Here is a 15424-nt window from a genome sequence, read left to right as displayed (position 1 = left end):
ATGGAGAAAAAGAAAAGAAAAAAGCTCACACCAATAGTCACAAGGGAGAAGGCATGGCTATATTCCCTCCTCTAAGGCTCCAACAGCTATGAGTCTATTTCTGTTGTTTTATATATATATAGACACACACACACACACAGAGATGCTCACTTGCGCACCTTCACACAAGTGTTTTGAGCACAAAATTTGAATAGTCCATGTGACCCCCCCCCCCCCCCAGGCACAAATTTCAACCTGAACCAAAACTCTGGTGGGCCATGGCAAATAAAAAACAGTTTCACCCCTTGAGTTGCCTCTCTTTGCTATGGCCCACCAGAGTTTTGGATCGAGGTAAAAGTTGGGCATGGGGGACTTCATGGGGTGTCACATCACATGGACAGGAGAGCAAGCATATATATATATATAAAGTAATGGTCTCCTGTGTACTGTACCGCAGGAAACCTTTTACGCACCTTTTCCCACCGATCTCGCAACTTGTATAAGTGTGTTTGAGGTGAGCCTTACCATGACACATCCTTAAAATCCACATCGTTCATTAAGTTTGTGATAGAAATTAAGCCACAAGTCACAAAATTTTAGTAGATTTGTGAGTTGGGTGAGCCACAAAAAGGGAAACAGTGGGAGAGGAGGGCACCTACCTTTGAATTTTTACAGGGCCCACCATGATGTTTATGTAAAATCAACTCCAACCATTGGCTGCCTTGTGGAAATTAATTTACAAAGAACAATCATTAGGCACATGTATTGTAAGTCGGCCACACCAAGTGAAAAAGTTTGGATGGTGGGCATCCCGGCACTATTTCTGCTCATGTGGCCCACCAGAATTATGGATGTGGCTATGTTGGATTCATATGTCTAAATTATCTTCGTTACCTTTACGATCGGAGTAGATTTTACATGCACGTCAAGGTGGGCCCACCATGTATTGGTTGGGATGTTCTCGTTGCATGTTGAGACTGCCGGTAGCCACCTAGTTGTTGGTCAGTGCTCGTGGCCCAACAATGATGTATTTATTTAATCTAAGCCATCTGTTCCATTTCACAAGCTCATTATATAGCATGATCCCAGGAATGAGCCAGATTCAAATCTTAAGTGAACCATGGCACACGAAACAGTATAGGGACGCCCCACCATTAAAACTTTCTTTGGGGCCACCAAAGTTTTGGAAGAAGTTGATATGGTTGTTTTCCCTTAATCCAGCCCTATATGACCTAACCAATAGGTAGGATGGCAAATAAACATTACAGTGGACCTTAGGAAGTTTTTAATGGTGGGAGTTCAATCCACTATTTTCTTACGGTGTGGTCCACCTGAGATTTGGATCTGGCTTATTTTTTAGCTCATGCCATAAATTGAGTTAGAAAAATGGATGAACAACTTAGATTAAATAAATACTTAATTATTGGGTCCGCAAGCACCTGACTAGAAGCAAGGTGGCTACTGACCGTTTCAGCATGTAATCCGCTAGCAACCCCACCAATACAAGGACCACGGGAGGTGGGCCCACCTTGATGTTTTTGTAAAATTCACTCCAACCATGAGGGGTATGACGTTAATTTAGGCATATGAATTAAACATCAGCCCCATCCATAATTATGTTAGGCCACATGAGTAAAAATAGTGCAAAGGACTCCCACTATCCAAACTGTTTCACTTAGTGGGGCGCACCTAAATCACAAACCATCATATTTTTTTCCCTACGGCTTAATTACTATCCCGGACATAATAGACGGAGTGGATTTCATAGACACATTACGGTGAGGCCCATCTCAAACACACTTATCAAAGTTGCATGACCGGTGGGGAAAAGGTGCGCAAAAGATCTCGTCCGGTATGGTTCGCAGGAGACCATTACTATATATATATATATATATATATATATATATATATATATATATAGAGAGAGAGAGAGAGAGAGAGAGAGAGAGAGAGAAGTCAATCTATAAGGGGCATTCTAGAGTTGTATTTGTGAGAGCCTTGGCATCTCTGTTAAGAGTTGAGTGATTCCTCTATTGTTGGATGAGTGATTCCCCCAACCCCTTGGGTGAGTGAATACCCAAGCTCTTATCTTGTTCTTCTCTTCTTCTCATGTGGCCTTCATACTCTTGATCCAAGTTGTTGCAACAAAGTTCTTTTTCTTTCTTTCTCTTTATTGCATTTTTTGGTACTACATCATTTGGTATCAAAGCAAGTTTGGTTCTTAGATCATACTTGATTTCTTATGGCAAGAGGAAGAGGAAACCGAGCCGAACAGATGGCTTCAACTCAGGATATCCACCTATGCTAATAAGTTGAAGAATTGAGGCAAGCCAATAATAATCTACAACACATGATGGAGGGGGTTTTGCGAAGACTTCCCTCACAAGCCTCCACTGGTATTCCAACAAGTCCTACATATATGGAGCAACATGCAACGTTCCACGTGTTCGGCGAAGAAAATCACTCCAACTTTTCAAGTTCTACTAGAGCTCCATCACAACAACCTCCGCCACAACCAACATGGGGATGGAGTGCCTTGCACAAGATCTTGAAAATGCCAATAAAAGCATCCAAGTAGATATACCCAACTTTGATGGTAAACTCGATCCCAAAACTTATTGTGATTGGATTGCCTTTTTGAAAACTTTCTTCGAGGGAAAGAATTATCGAAAGAGAGGAAAGCCAAATACGTTGCTATAAAACTCAAAGGTCATGCCTTAATTTGGTGGCAACAATAGCACGTCGTGAACGGAGAGAAAGTCAACAAATTAATACATAGGTAAAATGAAATTAAAGATAGATGATAAATTCCTCCCTCTATATTATTCTCAAACTTGGTATGGAAAATTTCATCATCTTTGACAAAATAATGACCAAGATGTGGTTGATTAGACCGAAGAATTATAAATATTTAAGCTAGGTAAATTTGTAAGAAATCGATAATTAATTAGTAGCAAGGTACTTGAGTGGTTTAAAATGATCAATCTATGATGAGAAAGTTTTACATCACCTAAGTAATCTTGAAAAGGCATATAAAATGGCTTTGAAAGCAAAATAAAAGTTAAAAAGAATTTCTTTTAAGAGCTTTGAGAAGGGTTCAAATGTTGAAACCTCCAAAGACAAGAAGGTTGTTACGCGGACCACCAAACACCTAAACCCACATATTGGGAAAGAGGTTAGGAAGCATAAAACCATCCCACGTGAAAGAATCGAGGATAATACATGTTTTGATGTGGGGAAAGAGAGCATTTGGCCTACAGGTGTCCTAAAAAAGAGCGATAATCGACTAAATTTGATAGAAGAAAATGATGGCAAGGATGTTGTCTATGATACCGAGGACGATGATGAAGCTCCCCAAGAACTATATAACCCTGATAGTGGTGTAGAAAGCCTTGTCATAAGATGAGTTTTTACCACACCTAAAAGCCAAGAAACCATTGGATATGTGGTAATATTTTTCATACTTTTCACACTAACTATTTTCAAAATTGTCTTTTTTTTTATTGATTCGTGTAGTTATGAAAATATGATGGATAAAGAAATGGTTGATAAATTAAAATTAAAATGTGAAAAGCATCATAGCCCTTATAAGATCTCTCGGTTCAAGAAGGGAGGAAAAGTCCATATCAATGGAAAGTGTTTAGTAAAATTTTCCATCGGCAAATATTGTGATAGCTTGGGTTGGAAGTGTTGCCTAGAGATGCATGCCACATATTGCTTGGACAACCATGGCAATATGACTAAAAAGTTCACCATGATGGAAGAAAGAATGTTTATTCACTTTTCCATAATGGTACAAAATATGTATTGACCCCTTTGAAAGAAATTCCTCTGGTGTCTGTAAGGAAGAGCATGCCAATTTTTGGTCTCTAAGACATTTTGAAGAGACATAAAGAAAGTAACAATGCCTATGCTCTTATTGCTCATAGTATTTTACCCAAACACATGGAAAATTTGAGTTGGTTACTTTAATGACATTCTTAAAAGCACTTGTTAGATACTAATATCCATTAAAGTAACCACATGCCTTTATGAGTGATGAGTAACGAGTTCTTTTTCTTTCATTCTCTTTATTGCATTTTTGGTACTACATCAACATGTAGCCCTAATTCATTCTCTGTCCATTCTCTTTCTCCGTCTCTTTTTTGTTCTCTTTCCTATTTCTTTTCACTTCTACATAATTCTACACCGCCAAATCTTAAAAGATGTTAACAATCAAAGATGCTACCAATCTTAAAAGATTTACACTAATATATAGTGCATTACAGAGCATGAAGAGACTATGCAATCTCACATGTGCACTCTCACACTCACTCACAAGTCGGTGTACGCTAACTAATCAAAAAATTCAAAACAACAATTTTCATGATTACTTGAGAAAAGCTCAATGACCATCTTATTTTGGCTGGCTTTATCGATCAACTTTTGTCAATCACTAAATTTGAAACAAGAATTTTCATGACTGGTTGATAAAATCTCGATATACAACTCCCTACATAAGATCAATCCAATGTTGTTATGATCATACAATATACGATTCAAAGCGTATGATTTGAATCATATCATATGGTCGTGCGATTGAATCATATATTGGGATGAATCATACGATTAATCGTGAATCATACGATTCAGATCGAATTGTGTGATTCAATTTCCGTGCAGAAAAACCGAAAATTTCCAGTAAAAAATCATTTTTTTTAAATATAATTTTTCAGTTTTTTTCCAATTTTGTTAGGGCTTTTGTTTGTAGAAGCTATTTAGGGCCCACACACATTAGAATATCACTTCCTTTGCTTCTTTTGAGAGAGTTTGGAGACTTTTGGAGATTGTAGACCATAGAAAACTTAGAGAAAGAAGTTGACATATCTTTTTTGTCGCTCAACGGAATCGAACACTGCTTGTTTCATTCGATTTCTACATCAAAATAGGTATGAATACATATAAAATAATCCTTTAATATTTTCTATTTCATTTCTTTCATTTATAGGGTTAAAATAAGCATTTTTTGGAGGAAAAAAAAAAATCATATATTCTTTTCGTTGATTTTTGTGAATTTTTTTCGAGCTTTTGTTTTTAAAACTCATCCAGAACCCACCCACTTTAGAATATCACATGTTTTCCTTCTTTTGCGAGAGAGTGGAGAGACTTGGAGTTTGTGGCCCACAAAAAACTTAGAGAAAGAAATTGTCATATATTTTTCGTCAGTTAATGGAATTTAACGCCGCTTGTTTCATTTGATTTCTACATCAAAATAAGTATGAGAAAGTACAAAATAGTTATTTAATCTTTTCTATTTCATTTGTTCTATATTTTGGGTAAAATATGTATTTTTTGTCTTTTCCATTTGTTTTCATTTATTTCAAAAGTTTTATCATTTTCTTAATTATTTATAATCTTTTATCTTTGTGTTAGCCTACATAGTTATTTTTCCTTAATGTGTAAGCTTGTGTATGAATTCTTATTGAAACCTTGGAGATGGGAAAAAAAAAAATCAATATGTGGGAATATTGTTCGAAGATGGATGAGAACAATAATCTCCATCTAAAATGTAATTTTTGTAGTAAGGCATGTTGGGGAAGTGTGTTTCGAATGAAACATCACCTTGCCCGAACCGGGAAAAATGTAGCAACATATTCCTAAGAGGGTGATGATGTCATGGAATAATTCAGAAAGTTGTTGGATGGTAATGTGAATGAGAAGAAGCAACAGGAAGAAATGGCGAACGATGTTGGAAGAGTTCACATTATTGATGATGTAGAAGAAATGGGTGGAGAAAATAACTATGGATGAATTTATGAGAAAAAATAATGGGCCGAAAGAAAAACAACAAGCCACTGTAAACGAAATTTGGAATAAGGGAAATAGAAACAACGTGTGCCTTTTCATTTCTCAATTCCTATATGCGAACGCTTTGCCGTTTAATCCTGTAGAGTGCCCCTTCTTCGCACCTATGATGAAAGCAGTTCCTGCATTTAGGCCGAAGTTAAAAATTTCATCATATTATGAAAGAATAAATATTTGAAGATGGAGGTTGAGGTTTATAAGAAGAAATGGGCAAAGACTGGATGCACAATAATGTTGGATGGGTGGACTGATAGAGTGAATCGGTCTATTACAATTTTTTTTGGTTAATAGTCCGAACGGTACTATCTTTTTTCATCTGTTGATATGTCCAATATTTCAAAGAATACAGACAATTTATTGGGTTTACCTGAGTCGATTATTGATGAGGTGGGCAAAGAGAATGTAGTATAGATCGTTATGAACAGTGCATCCGCTTATGTCAAAGCGGGTCAAATGTTAATGGAGAAGAGAAAGGCGTTGTTTTGGTCTTCATGTGTAGCCCACTGCACCTTATACTTGCAGACATTAGAACGTTGCGAATTCATTCAGAGACTGTGGTGTAGGGAAGGGCTATAATAATCTATATTTACAAACATTGTTGGGTCTTGAATTTAATAAAGAAGAACACAAAGGGGGAGTTGACAAGACCAACCATAACACGATTTGCTACTTGTTACTTGACTTCGAAAAGCATCCACAAAAATAGATAGCAGTTTCTCCAAGACAGCAAAGGGAAAGCATGTTCAAGATATAGTTTTGGCCAATGTAGATTTTTGGCCATTTGCTGGAAGACCACTTTCCCATTGCTTAAAGTTTTACGGCTAGTTGATTCAGATGGGAGGCCGGCCATGGGATATATTTATGAAGCAATGGATCATGCAAAAAAGGCAATTGCAAAGAACCTGGGAGAGGCGAAGAAGCCATATTTGGCCATATAGGAAATCATTGACCAACCATAACATGATTTGCTACGTGTTGCTTGACTTTGAAAAGCATCCACGAAAATAGATGGCAGTTTCTCCAAGACAGCAAAGGGAAAGCATGTTCAAGATATAGTTTTGGCCGATGTAGATTTTTGGCCATTTGCTTGAAGACCACTTGCCCATTGCTTAAGGTTTTATGGCTAGTTGATTCAGACGCGAGACCAGCCATGGGATATATTTATGAAGCAATGGATCATGCCAAAAAGGCGATTGCAAAGAACCTGGGATAGCTGAAGAAGCCATATTTGGCCATATAGGAAATCATTGACCAACAGTGGAACCTTCACTAACATAGGCCCTTACATGCGGTGGATTATGTTTTAAATCCTAGATTTCAGTATGATGAGAGTTTCCATCGGATTTAGAGATCATAATCAGCCTATATGAAAAGAATTATCCCAGATGCAAGGCAATAGGTCATCATTAATGAACATATGGATAAGTTCAAAAGGGCCCATGGTTTATTTGGAAGAGAGGTTGCAAAATGAACTAGAACGACAAAGCAACTGGGTAATTTTGCAAATTTTTTGCTTCTTTGAGTTTGACTTCTTTAAGTAGTAAAATCATAAATATATGATATATCATGCATGATCATGAATGTTTTTACTTTTTAGGTTATTTTGTTTATTTATATAATTATATATGATTGATTTATAGGTTTATAGTGGAAAATGTTACGAAGGCGAGTATCCAGAATTGCAAAAGATGGCTATCCGTATTTTGAGTTTGACATGTAGTGCTACTGGATGTGAGCGCAACTGAGCACTTTTGAGCAAGTGAGACATTATTGAATTCATTACTAATCTTATGAATTCACCATGTAGTGCTATTGGTCCCCATGGAATATTACATTCATTGTAGATGCATTTGAAAAAGAGGAATAGACTCAAGCAGAAGAGATTTAATGCGCTCGTCTTCGTAAAATACAATCTCCAGCTCAAAGTCTGTTGTGCAAAGAGAGAGGACCAAGGGATTGATCCTATATATTTATCAAATATGGAATCCGACGATGAATGGATCATCAAGAAGGAGGATACTGCATTTCCTACAGATAAGACCTGGATGGACATAAGTGAATGCTTTGCTGAGGAATTGGAAGATGTGCAAGGTGTGGGCAGATCTACCTCACACAACCAAATGGGCAACTTGGTATGGCTGCATGTTGTATACTTGTTGTCTAGTTTTGTAGTCTTATAATTATTAACTAATAGTTTTACTTTCATTTAGTTATGCACTTATGCTAAACTAATAAGCATAATGCATTATGCATAAACTATTTTGTAAATACTAGAAAACTTACAATTAGAAGTAAAGCAAAAGGGAAAGTGAAGGTGGTAGAAAAGGAGGAAGAGGAGTTTATTTTGACATCAAATTCTGAAGATGAAGATGATGTTGATAATGTTGATATCATTGATAATGAGGAGGAGGATGGCGCCGCTGCGGTCGATGAAAAACAGATTTGTTTGGACTTTTTGTTTCCTTTTTGATTTATAGAAACAAGTGATCAGTGAATACATTACACATGTAAATGGGGATGGGGAAAAGGTTATTTTTTGAATCATATAGAAACTTACATGTACATGGGATGGGCAAAGGGTTTTTTTTTTTTAAATTTGATTATGACATGATACAACACATTCACAATGATCATTTATACATAGTATGCAATTGATCGCAATTTTAGATTAAGGTCATCATGGGTTTTTTTTTTTTTTTTTTTTTGTGCATATTCATGATAAAATGGATGATTGATGTGTTTTTTAGTTTTTCTAATTTATTTACAATTTTCATGTTTTTTATGATATTTTATGAAAATCTGAAAAAAAAAAAAAAATAAATAAATAAAAAATAAAAAAATCATCTTATAATTTACGATATAATTCAGACCCATTTACGATTTATGATACGATAATGATTATAACAACATTGGATCAATCCTCCACTACTACCCAAGTTAGGGACCAATTGCTACCAGGAAGCGTTAAAGATACTATATATGTGTATATATAACATGACCAATATGCATTATTAGTAACATCTGACATATGGCTGGAACGGACTTGAACCAAACGCAATAAACTAGCGACCTTGACCAAAGCATAGACTAGACCCATTGTACTGTTTCCTTAACCCGCACCTAGACCAATTACTAACCGGGCTCGAACTTTAGGATCTGACCTGACTCAATTGGCTGTTTAGGGCCTGGCTCACGACAGGCCAGGCCAGAAGAGCCAACAGCTGGCATGACTAGTTAACACCCATCCCTTACTTTTATATGAGGACATGCTTAGTACTTGAGTCCGGTGTTAAGAAATCTAGGTATTATAAAATCACAACATTTTAGATCCAGAGAACTTAAGACCACCGACCAAACAAACAAGGTCTTCAAGAAAATCCTACATACTCCATAATTATCCAAATGAGAGTTGTAAGAATGATATCATCTAAATTTAATGCAAAAGAAATGTCATTCTTACCCATGAAAGAAAATTTTGCCAAACCGCGCTACAAAGGAAGGCTTCACTTCTTCAGACTTTTCGAATTCCATCTCGTTCCTCACGTTTTGGAAAGAATTGTGCAGGTCTAATTGTATCTTCTCAGTAATATACACGCAAGGGCTCTTTTCAAAGCTTTGTGCAATATTGTTCACATCTAGGTAACCAAGACAATAATTACCCCCTAATTACATACTTCTCAATGGAATGAAGAGAAATCAACCAAAAACTAAGAAGGATAAGTATCCAATGCTATCACTTACATCTGAATTAGTTATCAAACATTTCATGTGTACATTGTGGTTCGGATCTAGACTACTTAGATATATTGGGCCTGCCACCAAAATCAAAATGGTCGGATGATCCTAGAGGACCTAGACACTCATTGGATTACTTCTAATGATTGGGATTTGGTAAAGGATGGTTCAAAAAAGATTCCAGCTGATGTTGACAATACATGAGCGAAAATCCTCCCAACTGGCACCTACAATCATCCGACCATTATGAATTTTTTATGGCATCCAAAGTCAGTGAACGGTCAAGATCTTGTGTATGCATTTGGCATGTACATGGAGTTATTGATAGATAAATTATGTATAGCATTTAGCACCAGATCCTTTCCCTGCTAAACAATTTATTAACTGTCAAGATGAAACCTCTTGATGGAAGTTCCCGCACTAAAGCCAGTGGTTTTTCACCCCATTTTTTCTCGACAGGGTCACAAGAAATGGGCTCCAGCCGAACCGAAGGGGGCAAATGACCATCATCCATCAAACCAACTGCCCACCACCTAGAAATAGAGTACTTTCCATAAATGATCTTTCCACCTTGCAAAGCATCCTGGTCTTTCCTTCTTTGCAAATTAGACTTTGGCCCTATATTTAATTTTTTCTGGAATTTAGGAATGAGCAAAGAGGGAGTGGGTGTTGGCTTCTCCGTGTCCTTTGAATGCCTCTTGTGTGGAGGGATATATGCCATGAGGATATATCAGATGCTAAAAAGACTTTAATATCTGCTACCTGACATGAGGTTGAATACATCAATAGAAAAAGCAGCTCTAAACATGCAATGAAAAGGAATAAATGCTGAGAGAGAGAGAGAGAGAGAGAGAGAGTTGTTAATTTTGGCACATAAGCATAAGCAAGTTGGCACATCAAACTAACAAGAAGATTAAAAGGTTACAAGTTGACTGATCAGTGCAAGCTATTCACCACAGTCACCAACGATAACACAGCTAGAACTAGTTAAATTAAGGTTGCATCTAGATGAGCAAATTGCAATTATTAGAATAGAGAGGAAACAACAATAACGTAATTACCTTCCTTAGTATTCACAATGAGGACATAGCCCTCAAATTGCAGCTACATTTCTTTCCAGTCCAACTCAAAAGTAGTATAATTGCAATTTGGAAACAAAGGGAGGTGATCTGTATTTGTAATATAGCAATTTCCACATACTGAACTAATAATTGCAATTCAATTCAATGGTGCATCCAAACATAACCTAAAGGGGATAGTAGAAAAGGGGTCTCACAGATATCAACAGATCTTGCAAGAAAATTAGGAATATAGGATAATCTATCACCATTTGTCAAACAAACACTTTGGTTTCTTAAAACGCCAAAAAATGAATTAATTAATTAATTAAAAAAATTAAAAAAATCAATTTGATCATCCAAGGAGATAACCCAAAAAAATAAATAAAACCAGACGGTACTTAAGGTGCATTTGGATGCATCTCACTTTGAATTGCAATTGTCTGTTTATTGAAGTGGATAATTGTATTGAGAATTCCTTAGTTGAGGATTTTGGATGATTGGATCTAAATTTCAACTATATCAGTTTCAAGTTGGACTGGAAAGAAAAGCAGCTGGAATACAACGGTCACTTCCTCAGTACTAGTACTAGTAATCATCATTATTTTACTTTTTATTTTTATTTTTTCATTTCCTCCTAATTAAACAGAATGGCTAAAAAAGAAAAAAGAATGGCTGAGATTCAAGTGTGAGTCAGGTTTCTAGGTTTAGTTGAGCAGGAACTTTTTTCAGCAAAGTTTTCCTATTTCACTACCCGGTGCTTCCTCAGGAGCTGGCATGCTGGGAAGGGTAAGGTGCTTCCCATCAGTCATTTGAGAAGCAGAAAGATGATTATAACAAACATGCATATATCATGCCCTTGAATTGAGGAATCGATGTAGCACTTATTTATGCACTGTATTTTCAGGGGAAGTTTGGTAGAGATGCATTGATCTTTTTGGAATATCTTGGGTGATGCCACGAGGGAAAGAAATAATAGGTTGTTCAATAACAAATCCAAACTGAGATCAAATGTATTTCAAAAGGCCAAGAGGAAAGTTCTTACTTGGATCTTGGGATTAAAGGTCATTGTTGGGTGTAATCATGATCAAATAGGGAAATTTGGATGGAGGATGCCCCCATGTTCGGGTCTTGAGGACACCTCATCATCAGCCTTTTTCCTTGAGTCGCAGCTTTGGTCTTTAAGGCATGTTTGGATAGGAGGAAAACCATGGAAATGGAAAAGGTTTTCCATTGACCTTTTGTGTTGTTTGGATAGCAAAGAAAATAGTCGGTTCCACCAGGCAATCATTAGCCTTTTCCACAGTTTGAATTCTCAAGCACAAGATACATTGTTGGGAGGAATACCAGATTTTCACTAGCTATCCAAACAATATCCCTAAAAGTGGAATCCAAATTTGTGCAGTGCCCTAGGAAGTAATCATTACATAATGGTTGAGATTTCCAATCCCACACTAAGGGTTCATCCAATACAAGCACAAAAATCAGTTATCACTCAAAAATAAAAATTAAGAATTAAAAATACCACATTTGTAAAGTTAGGTATTCTTGAATTTCTTTGTTAATTCATGAACATCTCTTTTAATTATCAAAAAGGTCTTCCTACAGTATATTTGAGTTTTCAGTTCAGAAAAGTGGGGCCCATGGTTCGGTTACTCCTGGTCACTTGCCTTTTTGCATTACCCCATGGATAGACCATGCCTAAGAAAAAAATCTCATCCATTAGACAATCCTAAGGGGTCGTTTGGATGCCTGCAAAATCCTTAAGTAGGAATCTGTTTACGGGTAATCAGATTACAGGGGGTATTTGGATGGGTATATCTGCCTGTAATCAGATTTTAGGCTGTAATCCGATTATAGCTTTTAGCTATAATTTGAAGCATGAGAAAAAGTCATGTTTCATATTACAGGTAAAGGGATTTCAGGCAGCAAATATAATTTTTGAAAAAATTCAAAGCACGGAGAGTTGCGGATCATCTTCCGACGGCTACAAGGACCCAAAACGAAAGAAGAAGATGAATAAGGAACCCTTTGTTACTGTTGCTAAGGTTGAAACTTCTCATACATTGGGATGTTATCAAACCTTAGTGCCGTGTTTGAATTAGTGGGCCCACTTTTGTGGCCCACCAAATGAGTTGTTTACCGTAAAAATTAGCCACAGGCTTTATTGAGTTAGGCTTATCCTAATTATCTATCTTACATAAAAACTTTATATGTCGTTTGATTATTTTTAAAGGATTTATCACTCCAAGCTCTGTTGTGAGTGAATACCTAATCACAGGTTGTAAATAGATTTCAAGTTATCCAAACACAGGCAATTGTTTCCCTATCATCAAATTACAACTTAAAGCCAAACAGGATCATGTGTGAACACTTTACACCTGTAATCAGATTACCTGTAATCGGATTACAACTTAATGACTTTACAGGCATCCAAACGACCCCTAAGATCTCAATTTTTGGTCTAAAAATAGATGGCTAAGAAGAGGAATACAGCAACGGTCCACATTTAACCCAAAAAAGGTCCGAGTTATTGGTTGTTTCCGACATGGAGATTTTGTGACAAGGTCAATCTACATCAGTGCCAAACAGATCAACGGTCTGGATTGCCATACAAGAGCCCACTTGTCAAAACGGAAAGCCCTTCTATAGGGTTGTAAAATTCCCCAAAGGTCGGTCCGTCTATTGATTTTACGATCATTGGGTTTCACAAAATCGGATTTTGATTTTACAATCATCCTCTCCATTTCGGCGAAAGATCTAAAGAATCGAGAAAGAGAATTGAAAGAGGAAAAAATCTAAAAGGAAAACAGAATTTTATCCAATTCCGAAGATTTCAATTTCCTCTTATGAGAACTCCTTTTCATGTGATTTGTAGAACATGCTCTAAGCTGGGCTCTAAATTTTGAACGGCCTGGATTACTATCATTTGGAGTTTGTTATTTCTACGAGCAAACAGAATTCAAGAAAAATAAATAACTCAAATGAATTATTTCACAATTTCAGATGATCAGATGCATGAAGAAATTTAAAAAAGAGAGAAATAAATAACATTAAGAGAGTTTGCAACGGAACTTAAAAGGAGGTGAAGGTTAAGAGAATACGCACCCTGCTTATCGGAAAGAGAGACAGAGCTCGTACGAGGGTTCAAATGAAGAAGGAAAAACGAATCGAGAAGATGCCAGGTCCAACTGGTTGGACCACAGTTTACGGTCCAACCAGTTGATAAATTTTATCCCGTGAATTTATTGTAAAATCCAATCCTCCTAATATATTTTCCCCACCATGAGGATAATCTTACGCAAAAATCAGACATATCCACTCTTCAAATGAGCCACACCATAGAAATTTTTTAGTACCAATTGATAAAGAGAATTTCAAGTGTCATCCATTTGAGTAGTGGATAGGATGATTATTCATATCCTTATGATGTATTGAATTTACTGAACGGCTTAGATGTTCCATGACCTTTATAAGTTAGAAGGCATCCTTAGGTAGACTATAACATGCAGTTCAGCAAATTAGACGTTAGACATTTGTTTCGACCAGAAACGAAAATCATTTGATCTAAGAGAATTCATTCAATGATAACAAAGAAAGTATGAGAGAACAGATATCACAGAATATTTTATTCAATCTGAGTTCTTTTATATCCTTATATTTCCCTTGATTCTAAAAACAAAGTACAATACATGAATATAATGAATAAGAGAAAGAAGTCTAATGGAAATTTTAGCAGCATTTCAACGCTTTTTTATCATATCTCCAGAGGAGATGAGTTGTGCGGGTCTGAAGCCTTAGTACCCTTGATTTGGTCGTGCAATAGGCATTGATCGTCCTTTCATTCATTCTTCCAATCACATGGATAGACTCAATAGGTGTGGAGGTCATCTGCTTGAAGGTAAAAGTGTACAGGCTTAGACAAGGAATATGGATCGCGCAAGGCTTATATTAAAACAAAAGCCGTGCGTTAGGACAGGAATCCATGGATAATGGCGAAAGAGCCATGCATTAAGACAATGTCCCATGCAAAGGGGCGCATAAGGCATCCTTTAAGACAATTAGCCACACAAAGTGGTGCAAGAGGAAGGCATTAAGACATATTCCATGAGAAGTGGCGCAGAAGGGCTTCTCCTTAAGACAAGTGCATGTAAAAGCCTTGCATTAGGACCATGCTCCATACAAAGTGGCGCAGAGAGCCTAGCTTCAGGACAGAACTCCAAACAAAGTAGCGCAGGGAGTTCTCTCAGGACAAAACCCCACACGAAGTGGCGCAGGGAGTATCCTTCAGGACAAGTATGCGCAATATGTCACGCCCCAAACTCGAAAATCGGGCTCACAAAATTTTTGATCGCCAAATCCGGCACCGACAGCCTCCGTAGTACCACATTCTCAGCTCTCAGCGCCCATACGCCAGATTCCGATGCTGGGATCCTACAGGGAGGATTTTTTACGTACATTTATCTCGCAAGAAGCATAACGATAAGCATAACCCACAAACAACAACAACCAGAAACATCACTACATATCTACTATAATCAAAAGTTTATGTACAATATGCATAAAGGGAAATACCAAAATAATAATGCTAAAAACTCCAGAAGCTCTGCGACACACTCCTGCTCCTGATCAGCTATAACCTAGCGTCACCTGCACGCATCAATCATACATAAGCTTATAGAAAGCTTAGAGGGTGGTGAAAGTGTATGCACAAGGTAACAATATAAGTATGAATACTATCGGCCGTACCAAGGCTATGTGATGTAAGACATGAATGCTGTCGGCCATACCAAGGTCATGCGATGCAA

General features: G+C 37.0%; 1 protein-coding gene across 3 annotated transcripts in view; it reads right to left on the bottom strand.

Annotated features, from left to right (window-relative positions):
* Positions 1-13795, bottom strand: part of LOC131237121 (uncharacterized) — a 49551-nt gene extending 35756 nt beyond the window's left edge. The window contains exons 1-3 of one of the 3 annotated variants that reach the window (XM_058234780.1): positions 13725-13795; positions 10129-10320; positions 9284-9458 (exon numbers count right to left, since the gene is read on the bottom strand). In XM_058234780.1, the coding sequence (XP_058090763.1) occupies positions 9284-9458; positions 10129-10279 (326 nt within the window). In that variant the 5' untranslated portion in view covers positions 10280-10320; positions 13725-13795. Of the gene's footprint in view, positions 1-9283; positions 9459-9957; positions 10321-11661; positions 12589-13724 lie in introns of those variants that run through there. The other 2 variants (XM_058234778.1, XM_058234779.1) reach the window with 2 other exon arrangements.
* Between the last annotated feature and the right edge of the window lie 1629 nt (positions 13796-15424).

The sequence above is a fragment of the Magnolia sinica genome, chromosome 2 (genome assembly GCF_029962835.1).
Source record: "Magnolia sinica isolate HGM2019 chromosome 2, MsV1, whole genome shotgun sequence".
Lineage (NCBI taxonomy): Eukaryota > Viridiplantae > Streptophyta > Magnoliopsida > Magnoliales > Magnoliaceae > Magnolia > Magnolia sinica.
The sequence above is the reverse complement of the archived record's forward strand: the minus strand, read 5'-3'. Positions and strand labels throughout refer to the sequence as shown.